Raw genomic sequence first — 23,509 nt, 5'->3', positions numbered from 1 at the left:
GAAGAAAATCAACAACACAACATGCAAGTGGATTATTCAGATGCTTCAGAGCAGAATAATATCCACAGATACGCATGAAGATACCATAAATCTGAGGGCAACTAAGGGATGCCCTCAAGGCGGTGTATTGTCACCGTCATTATGGAACATAGTTGTCGATGATCTGATTCATGGGCTAAGCGCCCAAGGAATCTGGGCCCAGGGTTTCGCAGATGATATCGTAATAGTAACTAGGGGAAAATTTCCCAGCATTGTTGCGTATCAGATGCGATATGCCCTTCACTACATAGAGAACTGGTGTCTGAAAGAGAACCTCCCCGTGAACCCTTCTAAAACTAAACTGGTAGCCTTTACAAATAAGAGGAAGCTTACTGGACTGAGTGAGCTGAAATTATTTGGAGAGGTACTGGAAAGAACCAATGAGGTTAAGTATCTAGGAGTAACCCTGTATTCGAAACTCAATTGGAATACTCATATTACCAATATAACCAATAGGGCTAAGCGACTCTTCTGGAACTGCAGACGAGTTGTAGGTAAAACCTGGGGATTGAAACCAAAGGTGATATGTTGGTTGTACACATCAGTGATACGACCGACAGTCACTTATGAATCAGTACTCTGGTGGAGAAAGACGGCTTTGCAATCTTGTGTGACCACTCTCACCACCCTACAAAGACAAGCGCTTCTAAATATAACAGGAGCCTTGAATAGTACAGGAACGGCTTCATTAGAGGCTATCACAGGTCTCCCTCCGCTGGAATTATATATATTTCGGCGGTAGCCTTTATGACCATCCTGAGACTCAAAGCAAACAATACTTGGATGCCAAATTATGTGTTGAATAGCCACACAAACATTACTGGGACTATACTTGAGGAATCCATCTTTATGATAAACTCAGATATGATGACACCAGAACTAATCTTCACTGAGAAGATTAACACAATTATACCATCTAGAGAACAAAAAGTCCCAAATATTAATGGGGACTTAATATCGTTCACTGATGGATCTAAAACTGGCCATGGTACTGGATCAGGAGTCTTTGGGCAAACATGAAACTATAATAAATCTTACAGCCTAGGTCAACATACAACGGTGTTCCAGGCTGAAGTTTTTGCTTTGGTGGCCTGCATTGATGAAATCGTTGATGAAGACCCTAAAGCTAAGAGAATCAAAATTTACACAGATAGCCAATCGGCTATTCTGGCTGTAAAGAACCCTCTCACCAAATCAAAACTGGTGAGAAACTGCAAAGATCTCCTCAATAACCTGGCAAAAGACAATCAAGTGTCTTTAATATAGGTGCCGGGTCATTAAGGGGTGCATGGGAACGAACGAGCAGATATGTTAGCGAAACAAGACTCGAGAGAAACTTTTGAAGGCCCAGAACCTTTCTGTGGCATCACTAAAGATGCTATGAAAAGCGAGGTTCAGAAATGGCTGATAAAGAATCATCAAAATAAATGGAGAACCACTCAAGGGCAAATCCAGACTAAAAAAATAATCAAGAATATTGATAAAAAACTCTCACAACAGTTTAATGAACCTCAATAAACGAGAGATCAAAACGGTCACTGAAATGGTGACTGGACATTGCCGTTTAAGAAAACACCTATACAAACTAGGTAAGGTGAATGAACCATGGTGCAGAAAGTGTGAAATGGAAGAAGAAACTGCCATACACATACTATGCCATTGCAGTGTGCTAGGTGATGTAAGGCAGGACTTCACTGGTCAAATGAGGTTTGAACCAGAAGAGATCCTAAAACTACCAATAAGAAAACTGTTGGCCTTCGTTGAGGCCACAGGATTTATTAAAGTTTAAGGAGAAGAACAGGGTTTGGTACAAAGGTCTTATGACCATGTGCCAGAGACTAACGAGTCTCGCCTGAGTTAAGAAGAAGAAGAAGAAGAAGAACCAGTGAGAAACTTGGAAATGGACGATGATAGGGAAATTAACGGCACTGAAAAATTCAAATACTTAGGATTCATACTCTCACAGAATAGAACCACGGAGCAAGAGATGATAACCAGCAGATTAGTACAGGCAAGAACATGTATTAAACAAATGCCATATATTACAAGAACAAGAATTACAAGAACATGTATTAAACAAATATTATACAGAGGAAATATTGGATTGAATGGATGAAAGAAGAAAACGCAAACAGCAAAAAACAATGTACAAAGCAATAAATAGAACCATTAAACAAAAAATAAAAATTGCAAAAGAAAAATGGATAACAGAACAATGTGAAGAGATCGAAAACTTATATAAAAAAATGATGACTTCCATCTTCATAAGAAACTCAAGGAATTTACAGGCACGACATACTCACAAGGACCAAATAATCTAATCAACGCAGAAGGCACACTGATTTCAAGCCCTGAAGAACAAATAAACATGTGGGAAGACTATATAAAGGAACTCTTCTATGACATCAGAGAACCTCCTACATTAAATAAAGAAAACGACGAAGGTCCTCCAATACTAAAGTCCGAATTGGAATATGCTCTGCGTCAACTAAAAAACAACAAATCTGTAGGAAAAGATGAAATACCAGCTGAGCTATTGAAGTTAATCAACGAGGAAAACTTAGACCTTCTTGGACTATTTAATAATGTTTACAATACAGGGGCGATCCCTAAAACATGGATTGAATCCGTCTTCATACCACTGCCTAAAAAGAAGAACGCCAAATTATGCCAGGACTTCCGCCTTATAAGTCTATTAAATAACATTCTGAAGCTTTTCTTGCGTATCATACAGAACAGAATATATTATAAAAAATGTGATGAGGTCACCGGTCAAGAACAATTTGGCTTCAGGAAACGTATGGGGACATGAGAAGCAATATTCTGCCTTCAAACTCTGGTACAAAGATGCAAAGATCAGCAAGCAGACATTTTTGTCTGTTTTATAGATTTTGAGAAAGCGTTCGATAGGGTGAAGCACAAGACCTTAATAGAAAGATTGAACGACATCGGAGTCGATAAAAGAGATTCTAAAATTATAGAGGCTATTTATTGGAATCAGACAGCAATCATAAAGATCAATGGTAACACTTCGAGGCCAATTGAAATACAACGAGGTGTTAGACAGGGTTGTGTGTTATCACCCATACTCTTTAACGTCTACTCTGAGGTAATATTTGCGAACGCTTTATCGCACTCTTTAGAAGGAATCAGGATAAACGGCCAAAGAGTAAATAACATCCGCTATGCAGATGACACGGTATTAATGACTGATTCGGACCATAGTGTGCAGACACTGTTGGATAGGGTTACTGAGAGTTGTGAAAAAATGGGGTTGAAAACCCATACTGCGAAAACCAAAGTTATGAAAATATCAAGGAACAAAAATTTACCACTTCCAATATATGTGAAACACCAACAGCTTGAATACGTAAGCCAATAAAAATATCTTGGTTGCTGGTTCAATAATCAACTTGATTTATAAACAAGAAGTAAGGGCGAGAATAGAGATAGGCCGACAGGGGTTTATCAAAATGAAAAGCTTATTTTGTAACAGTAGCATTAGTATCAGCCTCAGATGTCGTTTTCTGCATTGCTATGTGTGGTCAATACTTTTGTATAGAACGGAAGCCTGGACACTCAACACAACACTGATGAACAAGTTAGAAGCCTTTGAACTCTGGCTTTATAGAAGAATCTTGAAAATACCTTGGACAACCCACACCACCAACGAATATGTTCTGAGGAGAATAGGTACAGATAGGGAACTGCTGAAAATCATTAAAGTCAGAAAAGTTAGCTACCTGGGACACATAATGAGAAACGAAAAGTACCGCCTCGCGCAACTGATCATCCAGGGTAAGATTGAAGGAAAACGGGGTCCCGGTAGGCGCCACATTTCATGGCTTAGAAATATCAGAGACTGGACCGGCCTTGATTCAACATCTTTGTTTAGAGCCGCATTGGACATAGACAGATTTGCCAGTGTAGTCGCTAACCTTCACTAAAGGAGAAAGCACCACAAGAAGAAGAAGTATTAAACAAATCCTGTCATGCTTCTTATGGCAGTCAACGTGTTAAAGCTGTAAGCTTGGGCATATCTTGCTACTTATTATATGTCTCTGCTTAATAATACAGCAATATAATTTAACTGAATTTCTGTCAGTCATGCTCAGTTGTTTTTTTAAAACACTTTTATTAATATCAAAAAAATAACGTTAATCATAAAATTAAAATTACCTTAGTTAAAAATTTAACATGCTCATCTAGGGAAAATACATAATCGGATGTAACTAACAGCAAATCTGCTTGAGGTTCTCTAGGATGTACACCGCTTTCAAATCTACAGTACATACTTCTCCAAAATCTAAAAAATAAAAATCATTAATATTTCAAGAGTCTCGTAAAACATCAGAGTAATCATTTTTTTCTACGACCGTTTAATTGCTCATTATTCACTAATTTTGAATAGATAATAACGACACCCCCATCGAACAAGGTTGTAATTCATTTTTAGCGATTTTACAGGAGAGGCAAAAAACGAAAACATTAATTTTTAAAAAATTGTAGCGAAATTATTAGACTATTTTACACTAATGTGATATGATATTTATAACATAATAAAGAATTACTGTGAGATGTCTGCATTGTAATTTTATTAGCTATTGAAAATCTTGAGTTTGATTGAGATACAACCTTGAGATTAAACATAAATATTAGTAGAAAAAGGTTGTAACTCGCCTAACAACCATTTTACACTCTCCGTGTTAATTATTTTTCCCGTTTAACTATTAAAAGGTTGTATGTTTTGAGTTATTTGCAATATAGCTAGGAGAAAATTAGTTTTTATGGTATATTTAAACAAAATATTAACTCACAGTTTACACAATTTTAATTGGAAATTATAAATTTTACAATAACAATAATATTCTGTCACTATAAAAAAAACATGATATAACATATCTCAAATTTTTCGCATTTTTATTGCGTATCTGTAAATATTTAATTTTAAACCATTTTACTTAATTACTTTTCCACCACAACTATCAAAAAGGAAAAAAAGTCTGTAAATCCTTTTTTACTTTTATTCGATAAATTGACTTATGAGATGCACCATACAGGGTGGGGCATTAGTGTGACAAGGTACAATTACTCGTTTGTCGTAAGAGATACGAAAAAAAGTTATTTAGGTAAAAGTTGGGGCACACCTAGTACCGTAATTTAAAAATATTTTCAAATATACAGGGGCGTGCGTATTGACAGGGTGACACAAACTTATGTTTTTTTTTAAATGGAACACCCTGTATATTTTTACATTTTTGGATTTTCCTCGATGTTTCCTTTCTTAAAATATATAGTTTTGTAATATTATACGAGGTAGTTTAAAAGTTAATTACGTTTTTTTGTTAATTTCGTAGCAACATCTACACCCTGTAGAATTGTAGTGATTTGACATCAAATTTTCTATTTATATTCAAACGATTTTTAATATAGTCTACTACTGTTAATCGTTAACAGTATAGCGAAATATTTAATTTTAGTATACAGGGTGGGTCGAAATTCGGAATGAGTATTTTCTGAGTTTTCTTAAATGGAACACCGTATATTTTAATACTGTAATGAAATGATATTTTATGGTACTTTTTTATTTCTTAAGCATTCCATATACCTAAGTGCTTTAATTTGTAAGTTATTCGTGATTCTTTAAGCCAAACATTAATTGCAATAAAAATTACATGAAATTTTATTAGGTGGCCGTGAAAATATCCAATCAAAAATAATTTTTCGAAAAAAAATACATAATAATCTAGCCTGATCCTTAATTTATTAATATTGGATGAGATATCCAAATGCATTCGTAGTTAAGTTTGTTGGTGCTTAAAATATTAATCAAACATACAAAATTCTCCCTAGTTGGCTATGACACAACATTTGCTTAAACATTTGACATTATACTATTTATATAGTTCCAGTTGATTTGTTACCATTAATAATATTAATTTTTCTAATGAGGAACTGATTAAAATGGCTTTGTGCTAGGAGAGTATAACAAAAATGCGCTACTTGCAATAAAAATTTATCATCAGCAATTTACTGATAAACGACAACCAAAAAGAGAAACTTTTGAAAGTATACTAAAACGGTTTCAACAGAATAGATACTTAGATTGTAAGAACGGTTCTACTAATATGCAGATCCTCAGTGACACTAAAGATTACATTTATTTCCTGTTTGCTTCACTTACAATAGTTTTTGTTCGATCAGATTTATCATAATCTAAGTGTCTAGTCCGTTGAAACCGTTCTAGTATATTTTTAAACGTTTTTCTTCTTAGTTGTCGTCTATCAGGGAATTTCTGATGAAAAATTTTTATTGCTAATAGCACATTTTTGTTATACTCCATTAGCACAAAAATCTTATCAGTTCCTCATTAGAAAGATTCATATTAGTATTGGTAACAAAGCAGCTGGAACTATAAAAATAGTATAATGTCAAATGTTTAAGGAAATTTAGTGTCATAGCCGACTAGGTAGAATATTGTATGTTTTTATTAATATTTTGCGCACCAACAACCTTAACTACGAATTTATTTGGATATCTCATCCAATATTAATAAATTAAGGATCGGGCTAGATTATGATGTATTTTTTTCGAAAAATTACTTTTTATTGAATATTTTCACGGCCACCTAATAAAATTTCACGTAATTTTTCTTGCAATTAATGTTTGGCTTAAAGAATCACGAATAACTTACAAATTAAAGCACTTAGGGATAGGGAATTCTTAAGAAATAAAAAAGTACCATAAAATATCATTTCATTACAATACTAAAGAAAAACCATTCCATTTAAGAAAACTAAGAAAATACTCATTCCGAGTTTCGACCAACCCTGTATACTAAAATTTAACATTTCGCTATACTGTTAATGTTTAACAATAGTACACTATATTAAAAATAGTTTGAACATAAAATAAAAATTTGATGTCAAATCACTACAATTCTACAGGGTGTAAATGTTGCTACGAAATTAACAAAAAACGTAATTATCTTTTAAACTACCTCGTATAATATTACAAAACTATATATTTTAAGAATGGAAACATTGAGGAGAATCCAAATGCAAAAATATACAGGGTGTTCCATTTAAAAAAACATAAGTTTGTGTCACCCTGTCAATACGCACGCCCCTGTATATTTGAAAATATTTTTAAACTACGGTACTAGGTGTGCCCCAACTATTACCTAAATAACTTTTTTTCGTATCTCTTACGACAAAGGAGTAATTGGACTTTGTCATATTAATGCCGCACCCTGTATGTTTGAATACTTTATAAATTAAATATACGTGCAAAAAGTTGTAACTCATTTAAAAACCTTGTTAATCGTGAAGTATAAAGAAAGGAAATATTTAACATAGGTAGTATCCAGTGTTACTGCCTTTTTCACACTAAAATGGTACACGTAAGTTAAAATACAACTTTTTCAATGTAGTATCAGCCAAACTATTGAGAATTAAACTATATCGTTTATATTGATGTTTGTGCAATTTTTTGCTGCATTCGCCTGTGTTGATATTTGAAAAAAGATGTAACTTTACTTACAACCTTGTTCGATGGGGGTGTCGATAACATCCATTACTTTACCCGTAAGTAATACTTCACGTTTCTCAGTTAGTTACTCACAGGTCATTACTCACGGGTTTAATTAATCAAGTGATTCATGTCTAGTGACATAAATATGTGACAGATATTAAGGTCGAAACAGACTGTCATTGCGTTACATGAGCTTGCTTGTTATTACGTTGCAATCTTTAAATTTGATTCTCTAACAGAAATTTAACAAAATAGTATTTATCTTCATACTAATAATGTTGACGGTCGAGACATTTACACTTCGTATTATTGTAACAATATTATACGGTTCCTAATAGTAGGCAACCAATTATTCAGTCGCATACTATTGGTGAACATTTATTTTGTAAATTTTGATGTTAATCGAGAGTAGTTAATAATTATATTTTTCTACTAATAAAAATAGAAGGTCGCAGAAAAATTATTTTATTCTACTCGCATCTAATAGCTATTACACGCTCATTTAATAGTATACTATTAATAATAAAAGAAGGACTTACTTGATATTTTGAGGTATTAAATTTGGCAAAAGTATTTCCGGACTTTCTTCGGTACTGTATAAAGGATTTATGTATTCGTTCAGATGATTGGCCATATATCCCCAAAGTGAAAACGTTCTCTCAGACAACCTAACAAAAGAAATTTAATAGACATATAAATATTGTTCTGTATTGAAATACAAAATATGAATAAATTAAGCACATTTTGTTTATGTTGCTTAGTAAAAAAAATTCTAATAAGTTAATTCCGAAACGTAATACGTAAAACGTCAAACGTAATATGCAATACGTAAAACGTCATTATATTTAATTTTTAACTTAAATTGTGGCTTGTTTCCCAATAAAATAGTAAGTTTGATAAATATAAATATAGGCAACAGCAACACAGTCTATTAAACAATAATATAGATTCTGCATTTTTATATACAGGGTGGTCCTTAGGTAATTGTACAAAAAGAAACAGTAGATTCTACACTCTAAAATATTACGATTTAACCCAACTTACTTTAATAAAATTTAATAAAATATTAAGAAAGATACAGGGTGGTAAAGTTGAAATTTAAAATTTAATTTTTCGCCATAACTTTCATGCTTATGGAGATTTATTTACAAAAATTTATAAGTAGAGGTTTTGAGTAAGAGGAATTATAATTTAATGCATAATTTTGATGTATCTCATAGAGGACGCCACATATGCCACATATTTGACATAAATTTGCGCTTAACCTCTTCGAGTTAACACTATTTTTCTGATAAAATATTAAAGATACGATATTTCAACAAAAAAAGGTATACTTGTTAATAGCTTCAAAACTGAACAGTTTTCGACATAATCGCATTTTACAAATCAGCTGCATAATTCTGTTTAACGCAATTATTCCAGGCAACGAATGAAAAAATAGAAAAAAACATCAATACTTATAAATTTTGGTATGGAATACCTTCAACTAAAGTTAATAGTTTCCAAAACATTAAAGAAAAAATAGTATACGCTATTATTTTTTTACATACATCATTATGATAATTAATAATCTGTTATTGGATTTGACATCAGACATTTTACATATCATATTAAATTAAAGTCATAATAATATCATATTTTATTTTCAATTGAAATTAAGAAATAGTTTAACTGAATAACATAACACTTTTTATCAAAGTAAGTGTTCGATATGTTCACCATTTTCTTCAATGCATTTATCAATGCGTTCCATAAAAGATCGTCTCATATTAAATAGCATCATTGGTTGAAAAGAAACAGCTGCAGCATTCATTTCTTCCCAAAGTTGGTTGCGAGTGTTTATGACATTCTTGTAGACATGTTGTTTCATTGCTCCCCATACACCCAAATCGAGCGGATTAAATTCTGGGCTACGTAGTGGCCAAGGAAAATGACAACCACGACCAATCCAGCGTTCAGGAAAGTTGTTATCTAGGTATGTTCTCACTGCTCTCGTATAATGTGGTGGTGCACCATCTTGCATGAACCACATATTTTGCCTTAAGTTTAATGGCAATTCTTCCAGCAAATCAATAAAATCATTTTGTAAAAAATGTAAATAGTTATCACCATTCAAATTACGAGGTAACTCGCATGGCCCTAAAAAATGATTTCCAATGATTCCACACCATACGTTTATTTTGAATTCATGTTGAAAATGCCTTTCTCTTTTAACATGAGGATTTTCAATATCCCAGGAATGATTGTTCCTTAAATTAAAACCCCACGGCGTGTGAATGTAGCTTCGTCCGTAAATAATATTCTATCGACGAAGGAGTGGTCAAGATTTTGCCTGTTTCGGATATCATTTGCAAATCTGCATCTTAAAGGTAAATCTGTTGGTAATAGATTTTGTACAGGTGTAAAGTGGTAAAGGTGAAATTGCTCGCGGTGTAGGATTTTTAAAATTGAAGTTTTGCTGATTCCTAACGCTGAAGATAAACGTCGTGTACTTGAGAATCATCGTCAACGCGAACCATTATTTCATCTTCTTGATTAGGCGTAATCATTTTCGGTCGGCCTAAATTGTCACGTTTAGGACGAAATGAACCACTTTCGCCTAAATTCCGAAATATATGTTGAAATATTTGGTGATTAAGTTGCAGCCTGTCTGGGTATCGTCTTAAATATTCCCTTTTCGCTGCACGCCCGTTAAAATATTGCTGACAATAAATAGCAATCATATCTCTCATATCGATATTTGAAAAATTATTATGCCTCGGCATTTTCTGCTTTTGTTTAATAAACCAAAATAAACTAAATATTACAAAAGTCACTCATTTATTGACACAATACTTATTTGAAGTTGTCAACATCGTTAGTGACGTCAGCCTACTATGTTAATGAAACAATACTTATTTTAAGTCAAAATCATTCGTGATATCAGCCTACTATGTTAAAATTTGCCGTAATGAATTAATAAGAATGGGGTTGTCTAATGATGACATCCAAACTGGCTCTAAATGAAGCATTTATCAGGTATTCAGTGCTTTAACGCACAAATATCACAACTAAGAATTATTATGTAGCTGATTCCAATAACAGATTATTAATATTATCTTAATGATGCATGTAAAAAAATAATAGCGTATACTATTTTTTCTTTAATGTTTTGGAAACTACGTTGAATGTATTCCATACCAAAATTTATAAGTATTGATGATTTTTTCTATTTTTCCTTCGTTGCCTGGAATAATTGCGGTAAACAGAGTTATGCAGCTGATTTGTAAAATGCGATTATCTCGAAATCTGTTCAGTTTTGAAGCTATTAACAAGTATACCTTTTTTTTTGTTGAAATATCGTATCATAATATTTTGTGAAACAACGCAAGCTCAAAAAATTCTCAGAGGTGTAAGACAGGGATGCATTCTCTCCCCACTACTGTTCAATCTATATTCAGAAAGTATCTTCCAGGAAGCTCTTGAGGAATGCGAAAGCGGCATCAAAGTGAATGGTACCTGGGTCAATAATATACGATATGCGGATGATTCGGTCTTAATAGCAGACAATATAGAAGACCTCCAAAACCTTCTTAATAAAATTGGAGAGCATAGCGAGAACATGGGACTTAGCATCAACATAAAAAAGACAAAGTTCCTTATAATCAGCCGTCAATTATGTCAACATCAAAATGCAAGACTAGCATATAACAACCAAGATGTAGAGCGCGTAAGAAAGTTTAAGTACCTGGGAACCTGGCTATGTGAAGACTGGATGTCGGATATGGAAATTAAATGTCGGATAGAAAGAGCCAGAAGTGCATTCATGAAATTCAGAAACGTCTTTACGAACTCTGACTTTGACCTAAACCTAAGATTAAGATTCACAAAATGCTATATATGGTCGGTGCTCCTATATGGCATGGAAGGATGGACTTTAAAAATAAACACAATGAATAAGCTAGAGGCATTTGAGATGTGGATCTATCGACGAATCCTTAAAGTTCCCTGGACCGCAAGAATAACAAATGAAGAAATCCTGAGAAGAATTGGTACAGAACGACAACTGATGTGCACAATTAAACAGAGAAAAACGGCATACCTGGGACACATAATTAGAAATGAAAGATATCAGTTTCTGCAAACCTTAATTGAAGGAAAGATCGAAGGAAGAAGGGGAGTGGGCAGGAAGAAAATGTCATGGCTCCGTAATGTCAAACAATGGACAGGACTAAAAAACATAGGAGACCTAATACATACTGCAAGGGATAGAGAAAAATGGTCAAACGTGATCGCGAACATCCATTAGTGGATTGCATAAGAAGAAGAATATTTTATCAGAAAAATAGTGTTAACTCAAAGAGCAAAAAAGTTAAGCGCAAATTTATGTCAAATATGTGGCATATGTGGCGTCCTCTATGAGATACATCAATTTTTTTTCCCTACTTATAAAATTTTGTAAATAAATCTCCATAAACATGAAAGTTTTGGCGAAAAATTAAATTTTAAATTTCAACTTTACCACCCTGTATCTTTCTTAATATCAACATTTTATTAAAGTAAGTTAATATTTTAATATTAACTTAATAATATTTTAAATCGTAATATTTTAGAGTGTAGAATCTACTGTTTCTTTTTGTACAATTACACCCAAAGTCCAAAAATTGAATTTTTTAAGTTTTTTGGGTTACGATTGAAAATTATTCTCTGAAATCTTCTCTTTCCAACGGTATATAACACATTATAGTATAAAATTTCCATGGTTACAAAACTATTTGTTTTCTGAACGTCTGCACTCAACTTACCGTGTACCGGTAGCTTTATAGCCTATTAGAGTGTTTTACGTCTTTGCGATTTCCCGAATACTAGGTTTTTAACTTTTGATGTCAGATATCTCTGGTTCCTTACATGATCGAAGGTCCAAATTTTTACAGTAGTTGTAGATAGATAATATCTAGTCCCGCGTAAAGTTTTATTGAAAAAATTACAAAAACAAGTAAAATAAAAAATAAAATCTTAACTTTTTTGGGTTTTTTTTGTAAGAGTATTTTAAAAATTTTTAAAATAAATGTTTCTTTCACTCTAACTTTACAAAAATCTACGCGGGACTAAAGAATACATGTAGTTTCAAAATAAAACAAAAATTAGGTCACTAAGTGCTTTGGTTACAGAGCTATGTGACATAATGTTAACATTGTCGTTAAATGGAACTTTGGGTGCCCTTAAGGACCACCCTGCATACATTAGTACTTCAGGCCTAGTTGGTCCATGGCTTGTTCACTCTTTCCTAGTTCTTCCTCTATTTTGCCAGCTTCTGATTTTGAGATATTGTATGTTTTTCAATTTCCTTTTAGCATCGGACTTTAAGTACTCCTTTGTTCGTCAGATATCCCCAGTTAGAGTATTATTTTACGTCTTGCCTCCATCACTCTTTGTATATACCCCAAGTAATCCACCTTTGTACTTTTATGAATAATAAAATATTCGTTTCTCCATATTCCTTATCCACTCTGTATTTGTTCTTTTTACTCATACTCCATTTTACAGTTTTCCTCCAAATATGTTTTAAGGATCTTCCTTTCTGAGACTCGTTCAGATTTGCTAATTGTCCATGCTTCAGTACCATAGAAAATATATTCCTTACCACTGTCTTGTATGATTTCACTCTAGCCTTCCTCGATACACTTTTACTGAAAAGAATACAAAAATGACGATGATTTGCATGGGTAAACTGTTTATGCATTGGTGGAATAAAGATATTTTTTATTTAAGAGATGTCGCTGATTAGGAGGCTAACGGGGAATGGCGCAGAAGAACAAACCAGGAGCTAATGGAGATGTATAAGAAACCTAAAATAACTCAGAAAATCAAGGTACATAGAGTTAGATGGTTGGGTCATGTTTTACGAATGCCATAAGAAAGAAACGTCCTAAGAGTTTTATCAGCAGGAGAACAAGGGAAGAAAAGAAGAGGGATACCACGAAGGAAGTGGTTTGATGCCGTCCGGACTGACCTAGAAGAAATGGGTACAAGAGACTGGAGAGGACAAGTACAGGACCGCAAAAAGTGGAAGAAATTAGTCAAGACTATCGAAGCCAAGGGCCTCTAAGGCCTGTAGTGCTGTTAAGAAGATGTCGCTGATTGCGTCCCAAAGTGGATTTTAAACGATCTTTGAAATTCCACATAAATAGACGGTTTGGCTTGGTTTTGCTTCAGAGGTGTGCACGCTAGCTCTAGTGAGGAAGTCTGTAAGACAAAAATAGCTGTCTAGGGATTTTGCATCCCTCTGAATCGAAAGAAAGCATAGACTGTCTTTTTTTTTTTCTTTTCTTAAGATATTTTTATTCGTCCGTTAGCTTTTAATAAGCTTGGATTTACAGGTTAAAATCAGAATACAGAGGATTTAGATTATAAAATATATAAAAAAACACATATGACGGATCTTAAACAAGGCTTTTTGATTATATCAGTTTTTACATTTCTATTCGTACAACTTCCACTTACCTCCATTCCAGTCTATCTTTTTGACAATTTCCAACGAAAGTTCCAAATTGGCAAGAGTGCACGTGATCGTGCAACGTAAACAGAAATGTCTCGTTAAATTGAAAAGACATGGGAAACTGTTGCATCAACTGCCACGTGGCGTCCAAGAGTTGCGTAAAAATCGGTGATATCTCTTTGTTTTCCGTCTGAATGTGACCACACCTCTCGGAAAACTTGTGACCAAAAGCTAACCAGTCTTTTTCGATCAAAGTCTGCAAAATAAAACAGAATGGGTTGTTAAGTCATACATCATACTCAAATTTTACAAGATACTACTCTCGGAATATACACTACGCGTCAGAGAAAAAGCGCCACCCACAAACTTGAAACAATTTTGTGTTTTCTCATATATTTCTCCATTTTCTTTTAATTTGTTTTTGGTAATTAAATTAAAGGATTTATCACGTATATTGAGGAACTAGACTGAGCTTGTAAAGAGAATAAACAAATTCAGAACTCGTTATTTACGAATCAATGAAGATTTGCGGGATTGATGGTTTTGAGAACTGTATATATGGGCCTGGATCCCGCGTACCAAAAAAAGTTGATTAATAGCAAGCTGAAAATTTGTTAATAGCTTAACGCTGTCTAGTCGGACAAACTTTGATGTATGGAAACACTGGAACAGGGGAAGTTTTAATAGGGAACTTGCATAAAATTTTAAATTCGAAAAAAATGGTATAAATCACAACAGAACATAATTTAGAACCTGAATCAAAGATAAAAAAGTTTTGTTTGTCTTTCGTTTGGCCCCTAAAGACGACTAAAAATTCAACTTATACCAGCCACCCCAAAACGCGTCGTGACGTCACGGGGTCGTATGTTTACATTCTACACCAATTGTATATATAATTTTAAATTAGACATTATAAACGTCAGTAAAAAATACAGTTATGTGACGTTAAAAGTGTTTTTGATCGTTTGAACTATTCATAGAAAATTTGTACTTTTACAAAATGGTTTTATTTTCAATAGTAAACCTTCTTTCCTTTCCTTCAAAAACTGTATCAAACTCCAATCTCAACAAACTGGTATATATTATTACAACGACATACGATAAATGTCATTAGAATATAAACATTTTTCCTTTATTCCCCGACGACGAGCTGGGCAAATACCCAAGTAGGTGGAGGCCAATAAACTAAAGAAGAAGAAGAAGAATATACGTAAATATAACCATAAACGGAACCACATAGTTAAACTCTGTGACGTCACGGGTCGTTTGAACTATTTTAAAATAAAGAGCACTTTAAATTTGTACTTCTAAGTTATTATGAGTTTTTGAAGCGAGAATTTTGGAAATATCATTTTTATACAAAACTGAACATTATTATGTAATAAAAAAAATGCGCAAGTTCCCTATTGTGGAACAGGTTAAAAATTTGGAACGTCAGACTACGAAAACGTCCCATGTATTTTGTCGGACAGAACTTCCAATTGATTTGTTACCGTTTCATTAAACTCTCATGGAAAAATCAGACTGCCACCTATCACCTGTCATAATTCCTGTCATTTGACATGTTCTACGAATCTGACTTATGGGACGTTTTCGTACTCTGACGTTCCAAATTTTTAACCTGTTCCACAATTAAAACTTCCCATTCATCAAAGTTTCTCCGACTAGACACCGTTAAGCTATTAACAAATTTTCAGCTTGCTATTAATCAACTTTTTTTGGCACGCGGGATCCAGGCCCATATATACAGTTCTCAAAACCATCAATCCGCAAAGCTTCATTGATTCGTAAATAATGAGTTCTGAATTTGTTTATTCTCTTTACAGGCTCAGTCTAGTTTCTCAATATACGTGATAATTCCTTTAATTTAATTACCAAAAAACAAATTAAAAGAAAATGGAGAAATACTAATATCTAAATAGAGATTCGGTCAGTGTCATTCACCTTGACAAGTACCTAATCAGCAGTTTCCAGCAGGGTAGCCATGTTGCTTTCAAATACTACTTTAATAATCTATTACCATCGACATTGTCTCGTACTACAATAGTACAATTTAAGCAATAACTATGTAATTTTGAAGACCATGTATCAACTAGTGTGCTAGTTTCAATTACTATTCAGAATGTCACTGAAGATGGTCTTACTAGATCGAAAACGTTCTGATGTTTTAATCCATTTGGATGACTTTTTTAAAGTTTTTTAATAAAAATTATAGAACAAACATTATACAAACCGAAGTTTTTTACTTCTATGTAAGTTACTTATTATTTTCTCAAATTTTTCCTTGTTTCCCATTTGTTACTTATGATAATGTCTGGTTACGTACTACAGTCGAACCCGCTTATTTGAGTACCGGTTATTATAGGAATATCCCGGTTTATGGAATATAAATTCGAGGTCCAGAAACGTTTGAGGAACACTATTGCAGTGTTCCTCAGCATTCATACTCTACGTAATGACGTAAACTAACTAATGCCAAATCACACATTTTGTTAATTTAACGTTTGTATTAAACGTAATATGTTTTATTGTTTAAGCGACTGTAAAATTAAATAAATAAATAAAATGCAGTATATATTCTGTACATAGAATGTACAAAATATTCCGACCACCTCATAATTTCCAAAACACAATTTTTATAAAATAAATTCATCTAGTACTTCGTTTGCAGTTTTTATTTAATTAAAAATTGTTATCTGTTAGTGTAAAATAAATTGTAGTGTCCTATAAATTAAATTAAAAACGAAATGAGAAATTTTCAGATAGATTACTAATTTTTAAAACGCTGTGTGATTATCGGGGGGCCAGATTGTTTATGAAAAAAAAGTAAAAACAAATCGGTAGTTAGCATCAAATTTTAACGAATGCATACAGATGAAACATAATTTTGAGTCGTCTTTAACTTATAAGATGTCTTAGTGGCAAAACTTAGTGGTTACTTTGGCAAAACACTCGTGTAAATGATTTTTATTTAACGTTTTAGAACTATGGAATCAAATGACAAAATGAATTGTTTTCTTCGAGTTATCGTCCATCTTTGAAATTTTGAGCGCCCTCTGTCGGAATTTAATTTTGCGAATTGCATACATTTCATATTAATTAATGTATGCGTCCACATAATATAATGTAGTTTGGTTTTTTACTAAATACGTTACGCTATTGTATTATTGACATAAACAGACCTAAAACCATATACATAATATACATACAGTCCGTCTAATTTACTTACCGTTGCACGTCATTATTTACGTTAGAGATCTAAGTTGACATTGTTGCCCAATTACAAAAAATTCTTGAATTCATTTTAAATCAAATACATCAGATACTTTTTGCGGAAGTGGATTATACAGCAAAACAAATTAATATTCAATGTAAATAAATAAAGACTTTAGAAATAGAAAACAAGAATTAAGTTATATTCTTAAGTTAAATTACACAATAAAAACATTAAATATAATGAAAAAAATACTTATAGTAAAGAATAAAAACAAATATGAAGAGTCATCACCGCAACTGTCAAATAAATGTTACCAATTTATGCCAAAATATCACCTTCGTTCGATTACAGTTACGGTGTGTTCCGAAAAAATGTGCTTCATAAAAACGCTTTATAATCCATTTATACAAATTAAATGAAAAATATGATTATGCATTTCTTTAAGTTAACATTAATAGAAATCTTTAAATATTATTTCTACGCGTACATAATAAAATATGTCTAGTGGCTGTAATGCCAGTGTACTCGGCAAAATGATTCTAAAAAAGAACACACCTACCGCCTAAATATCTCGTGTTGGTATCATGTGGCGTCACGGGCTATGACGCGGATGACGTGCAACGGTAAGTAAATTAGGAGGAGTGTATTAACATAGTATGTACTATTATTACGTATATTCAGTACACTTATTACGGCTAGCTACCAATGATCGGTTATTAGAATTAGAATATCCCGGTTATAAGAATATTTTTGTTTGGCACGAAGGCTATTCCAATAAGCGGGTTCGACTGTACTACTAAGAAAAAATTAACAGATAAAAAATTTCTTAAATTGATCCGTTTTCTCTGACGCGGAGTGTATTATTGATAGATGCAACTTTATGTACAGGACAAGAAGTAAGTTTGACATAAGAGTATGAATGGTAACTCTTTTCCTAATATATTGTTTACTAACCTGATAACCAGAAATTGTTCTATAAAATGGATCCAGTAAAACTGTGGCAAGCGAACACACTTGAGCCGTCCTATCCCATCCATCTGAGCAATGTACTAAAACGCTTATACCTTCCAGAAGAGCCTCAGCTATAAACAAGGATGTATCCAATATGGATTTAATATGTCTTAGCCAGCCACTGGATTCGAGACCGCTAAGGAAGCTCGCCATTGTGGGATTTCTTTGTTCGCAAGCTTAAAATTAAAAATATTTCTTAACAAACGATTTAGTTATTATATTTCTAAGAAAATGAGAACCTTACCTCAATCTGGTAAAGCGCTAAACGTGCAGATACTGTTGCACTGAAAAATCGAAAGTTACATATTTTACTTACTTTCAACAACCTTAGAGAGACTGTTCCTCATAACATGTATATTCTCAATTCCCAAAAAGTGAAATTTTATATTTTCATAAAAGGCTTCGTTTTCATAGCCTTTACCTGCAGCTCTATTCGCCATGGCATTAATCTGCAAAGAAAATCAAAACATTAAGATATAAGCAATTATATGTTATGCTTATATGGGATTAATAGACCGGGAGATATTAAATAGAAGTTCAGCCACGATTTTCTGAGTCCTGCCCTTTGCAATACTGGAAGGTTAGAGTAGGTACTTACAATTTGTGGAATAATCCACGGGTTTCCTGTGAAAATTAGATTTTCCATGAAAAAAAATGGGGTGTAATGAATTTCTGAGTCATGCCATAGCCATAGAATGACAGGATACTATCGATACTACCAAGGACGGAGTCAAAGTGAATGGCGTAAACATCAATAGCATCAGAAACGCCGATGACACGGTGTTGATTGCGGATTCCTACTTCGGTCTACAACGACTCATCGACAGGACCAACCCAAGATGATGTCAATCCGGAAAAACCAGGATGTACCTCAACCTTGCACTATAAACGGGCACATTTTAGAAGAGGTCAATAAATTTAAGTACTTGTGGTGTTGGATCAATAGCAACCTAAATCTTAATCCTCCAAAAAAATATCGAGAATAGAACAGGCCAGAAAATATTTTTGTTATGTAATTATGTTTATTTACAATTTACATCATTAAAAGAGTATTAAGTAAATTTGTTCCATGTTTTTGGGCATGAAGAAGAGACTTCCAATGATGTCGCATCTTATTATATTTATGTTTAAGTTTTAAAATAGGTCCTGAGGCCAGGTTTTATCTAGTCTCCTTGTGGCAGGGCCATTATGGAATAATTCCCTTACTAACTCATTTTCATGGTGAATGGTACGCTCATTTTGTGACTCCGTGGCTCGATGGATTTCTTCTCTGATGAAAGGTATATTTAAGTCTTCGTGAAGTGTTTGATTACTTACGTACCATGGTGCACTCACTATTGATCTTAGAACTTTAGACTGAAATCTTTGGATGATATTCAGTGATGTTGACTTTGCACAGCCCCAGAGGTGTAGTCCGTAGTACCAAATAGGTTTGAGTATTGCTTTGTACAGAAGAATTTTGTTTTGGATGTTGGGTTTTGATCTGCGCCCAAGGAACCAATACATTTGCCGGAATTTCAAGTCTAGCTGTCTTCTTTTGGTCTGGATATGTTTCTTCCAAGTAAGACGTTGGTCAAGATGGAGGCCAAGGTATTTAGCGTCTGTTACTGTTGGTATTCGTACATTTTCCATTCTTACAGGTGGGCATGTGTTGTGGCGGTTGGTAAACGTTGGCGTTGTTTACTTTTGTTCGCCATTTTGTGTACCATTCACTGAGTGTGTCCAGATGGTGTTGCAGGTCTTGTGAGGCTTGTATGGGTCTCACGATCTCTGGGTAAACGATCGTAGTATTATGAGACTCTGGTATATCGGCTGTGTAGAGTGAGAAAAGCAGCGGCCCGAGTACACTACCTTGCGGAACTCCGGAGTTAATAGGACAGAGACTGGATTGTTGGTCTTTGAATTTTACAGAGAAATATCTATTTGATAAGTAGGATTTGATTATTAGGAAATAGTTACTAGATAGTGCTAATTTTACTTTGTAAAGCAGACCTCTGTGCCAAACTTTGTCAAACGCTTGTGAGATATCTAGGAATACAGCGTTGCAGTATTTCCTTTCTTCGAGAGTTTTTGATATTTCATTTACTATTCTATAGTTATAGAAAATCTTTCGAAAAAATCAAAAGACTACTAAGTGATTCTCGAATAAAACCCGAAATTCGACTACGTTTTTCAAAATGCTACGTCAGGTCGACTCTTCTCTATGCAGTTGAAACGTGGACCTTTAAAACAGATACCGTAACTAAATTGGAGGCATTTGAAATGTGGATCTACCGGAGAATCCTTAAAATTTCATGGACATCGCATACCTCAAACGAAGAAGTGCTCCATAGAATAGGCAAGGAATGAAAACTATTCAACACAGTGAAAGTTAGAAAAACATTATACCTAGGCCACATACTAATAAAAAGAGGGAAAGAGAAGACTAGGAAGGAAAAGACTATAGTAGCTAAGAAACATCCGACAACGGACAGGGCTAATTTTTGAACAGCTGCAGACAGACAAGAATTTGCAATTGTAGTAGCCAACCTCCATTGAGAATAGATCACTTTAAGAAGAAGAACAGTGAGTTACTCATTACTCATTACATAAGCTACTCATAATTTGTAACTTATTACTTTAATTTAAGAGGGAAGAATATTATTTTAAAGATCATCAAACTCAAATTATTAAAACAAATAAAGATTCTAGATTGCAATTTTTGAGATATTGTTATTAGTTCCAAATTTCCAAAATGTAACTTATTTTAAATAGATTATTTTAATAAAGCAACTGTTCAATATTACCTTTGGTCTTGTATCCACAACATACATGTAGGTAGCATTAGGATTCGTCTTCAGAATGTGATTCATCATCTTTTCATCCTCCAAACATCTTGCGCTGAATCCCGATAACGGCTGACTACACCTACTGATACTTGCTTTGTTCTTATACAAAAACGAAAGAACCGGCAACCTTCCTTTTGAGCGAAACCTTGAGCTACCCGTCAGTATGTTACTGGTTGCTTTGCTCGGTACGTATAAAAGTTGAGGGTAAGTATCACATAACTGAAAAACAAAGAAATATTAATCAAATATATCAATTATATATACATCTGTAACACTATGGAAGACATCTCTAAACTATTGGGACCGTGCAAGTTCGGAAAAGCGACACCTGGTTTCATAATTCGGCAACATTTTTCGCACTTTTAATTATATTGGCCAATCATATTGGTCCTGTTTACTGGACAATTGTCATAGCCCAAAAAAAATTATAAGAAGAAAAAGTAATATTAAGGTTATGTTATTAAAAGGTAAACAATTGTATGTAGTAAATAAAATTAATTATTAAAATGCACTACTACAAGCAAAATACAATTAATTAAATTTACTTTTATATAATAATAGGGAACTTGCATAAAATTTTAAATTCGAAAAAAATGTTATAAATCACAACAGAACATAATTTAAAACATGTATCAAAGATAAAAAAGTTTTGTTTGTCTTTCGTTTGGCCCCTAAAGACGATTAAAAATTCAAATTGTACCAGCCAGCCCAAAACGCGTCGTGACGTCATCCGGTTATATGTTTACATTCTGAACCAACAAAGTAAACAAAATTGTATATAATTGTAAATTAGGCATTATAAACTTCAGTAGAAAATACAGTTATGTGACGTTACAAGTGTTTTTATCGTTTGAACTATTCATAGAAAATTTGTACTTTTAAAAAATGGTTTTATTTTCCATAGTAAACCTTCTTTCCTTTCCTTCAAAAACTGTATCAAACTCCAATCTCAACAAACTGGTATATATTATTACAATGACATACGATAAATGTCATTAGAATATAAATATTTTTCCCTTATTCCGCGACGATGACTTGGCCAAATACCCAAGTAGGTGGAGGCCAATAAACTAAAGAAGGAGAAGAAGAATATACCTAAATATAACCATAATCATAACTACATAATAAAACTATGTGACGTCACGGGTCGTTTTAACTATTTTATACCGCAGAAGACTTTCAATTTGTATTTCTAAGTTATTACGAGTTTTTGAAGCGTAAAATTTTGGAAATACAGTGGAACCCCGATAAGTCGGCCCCCGATAACCCGGAAGTCCGGCTAACCCGGACCGATTTTCATCAGATAAACATTTTGATTTTCAATATTTTGTATTTTTCAATTTAATTGTGGCTTATTTCCAATCAAGATAGTTAATTATCAGACAAACCTTTCAACAATAAAAATGTATGTAATACAATATTTGAGAGATAATGTGTACCTATGTGTGTAATTTGAACTACAATATGTATACGATATTAAAAATGACTCATAGCACACGCCGCAGAAACAACAGCCACCTGTCTGTAGTATCTATTCCTTTTTATTTCAAACTGTCAGCATTGTTTAGGAAAGACTATTTAAAAAATTATTTTATAAACAATGGTCTTTAGTATTGTGTGTCTTGTATTGTTCGCTTCCATTTGCTTACGTTTGGGTTTGGTGTTTTTTTAGTAATTTTAATGAGTAGGTACTGTGCATATTTATAAATATATTTCATGATATTTCAATTCCAACGGAGTTTATCTGTAAGTATACCGTATTTTATTAATTTTTACCATATTCTCCGGCTATCTCGGATTTTCGATAACCCGGATCGGTCGCGGTCCCGATTAATCCGAGTTATCGAGGTTCCACTGTATCATTTTTAAACAAAACTGAACATTATTATTCGTGAGAACACGACGAGGAGCATGCTGTGGATCAGACCATCTTTTAGTACAAACCAAATTTAGATGCAGAGTTAACAGGAAAAGAAACGAAAGACAACAAAGAACAAACAAACTGGACCTGGAAAAACTGAAGATTCAGGAATGTAAAGAGAAGTTCTAACAAGAAGTCGCAAATGAGTTAAGGACGCTAGAACTGCACTCCATAGAAGGCAAATGGACTAATATCAAAACAGCAGTACTGACAGCAGCAGCGTCCACCCTGGGAAACAAGAAAAGGGAGAGAAGAGCAGCATGGTTTGATGACGAGTGTAGACAAGCAATAGAGGAAAGAAATGAAGCACACAAAATGTACATAACAAGAAGAACACGGGAAAGACGAACATTATTTGAAGTCGCAAGACGGAAAGCGGACAAGACATGTAGAAATAAAAAGAGAGCCTATGAAAATGGACAAATAGAAAAAATGGAAGAAAATTTCAAAAACAACGAAATTAGAGGGGCTTACGAATACCT

General features: G+C 33.5%; 1 protein-coding gene across 1 annotated transcript in view; it reads right to left on the bottom strand.

Moving 5' to 3' along the window:
* The window catches only part of LOC114349040 (myotubularin-related protein 6), an 81,900-nt gene that overhangs the window by 24,377 nt on the left and 34,014 nt on the right, over positions 1-23,509 (bottom strand). Inside the window, exons 4-9 of the mRNA XM_028299471.2 lie at positions 21,065-21,325; positions 18,595-18,727; positions 18,222-18,454; positions 14,056-14,306; positions 8,112-8,240; positions 4,219-4,345 (exon numbers count right to left, since the gene is read on the bottom strand). Coding sequence (XP_028155272.1) covers positions 4,219-4,345; positions 8,112-8,240; positions 14,056-14,306; positions 18,222-18,454; positions 18,595-18,727; positions 21,065-21,325 — 1,134 coding nt within the window. The remainder of the gene's footprint in view (positions 1-4,218; positions 4,346-8,111; positions 8,241-14,055; positions 14,307-18,221; positions 18,455-18,594; positions 18,728-21,064; positions 21,326-23,509) is intronic.

This window comes from Diabrotica virgifera, chromosome 3 (assembly GCF_917563875.1).
Source record: "Diabrotica virgifera virgifera chromosome 3, PGI_DIABVI_V3a".
Taxonomy (NCBI): domain Eukaryota; kingdom Metazoa; phylum Arthropoda; class Insecta; order Coleoptera; family Chrysomelidae; genus Diabrotica; species Diabrotica virgifera.
Note: the sequence above shows the minus strand (reverse complement) of the source record. Positions and strands in the feature narration are given on the sequence as shown.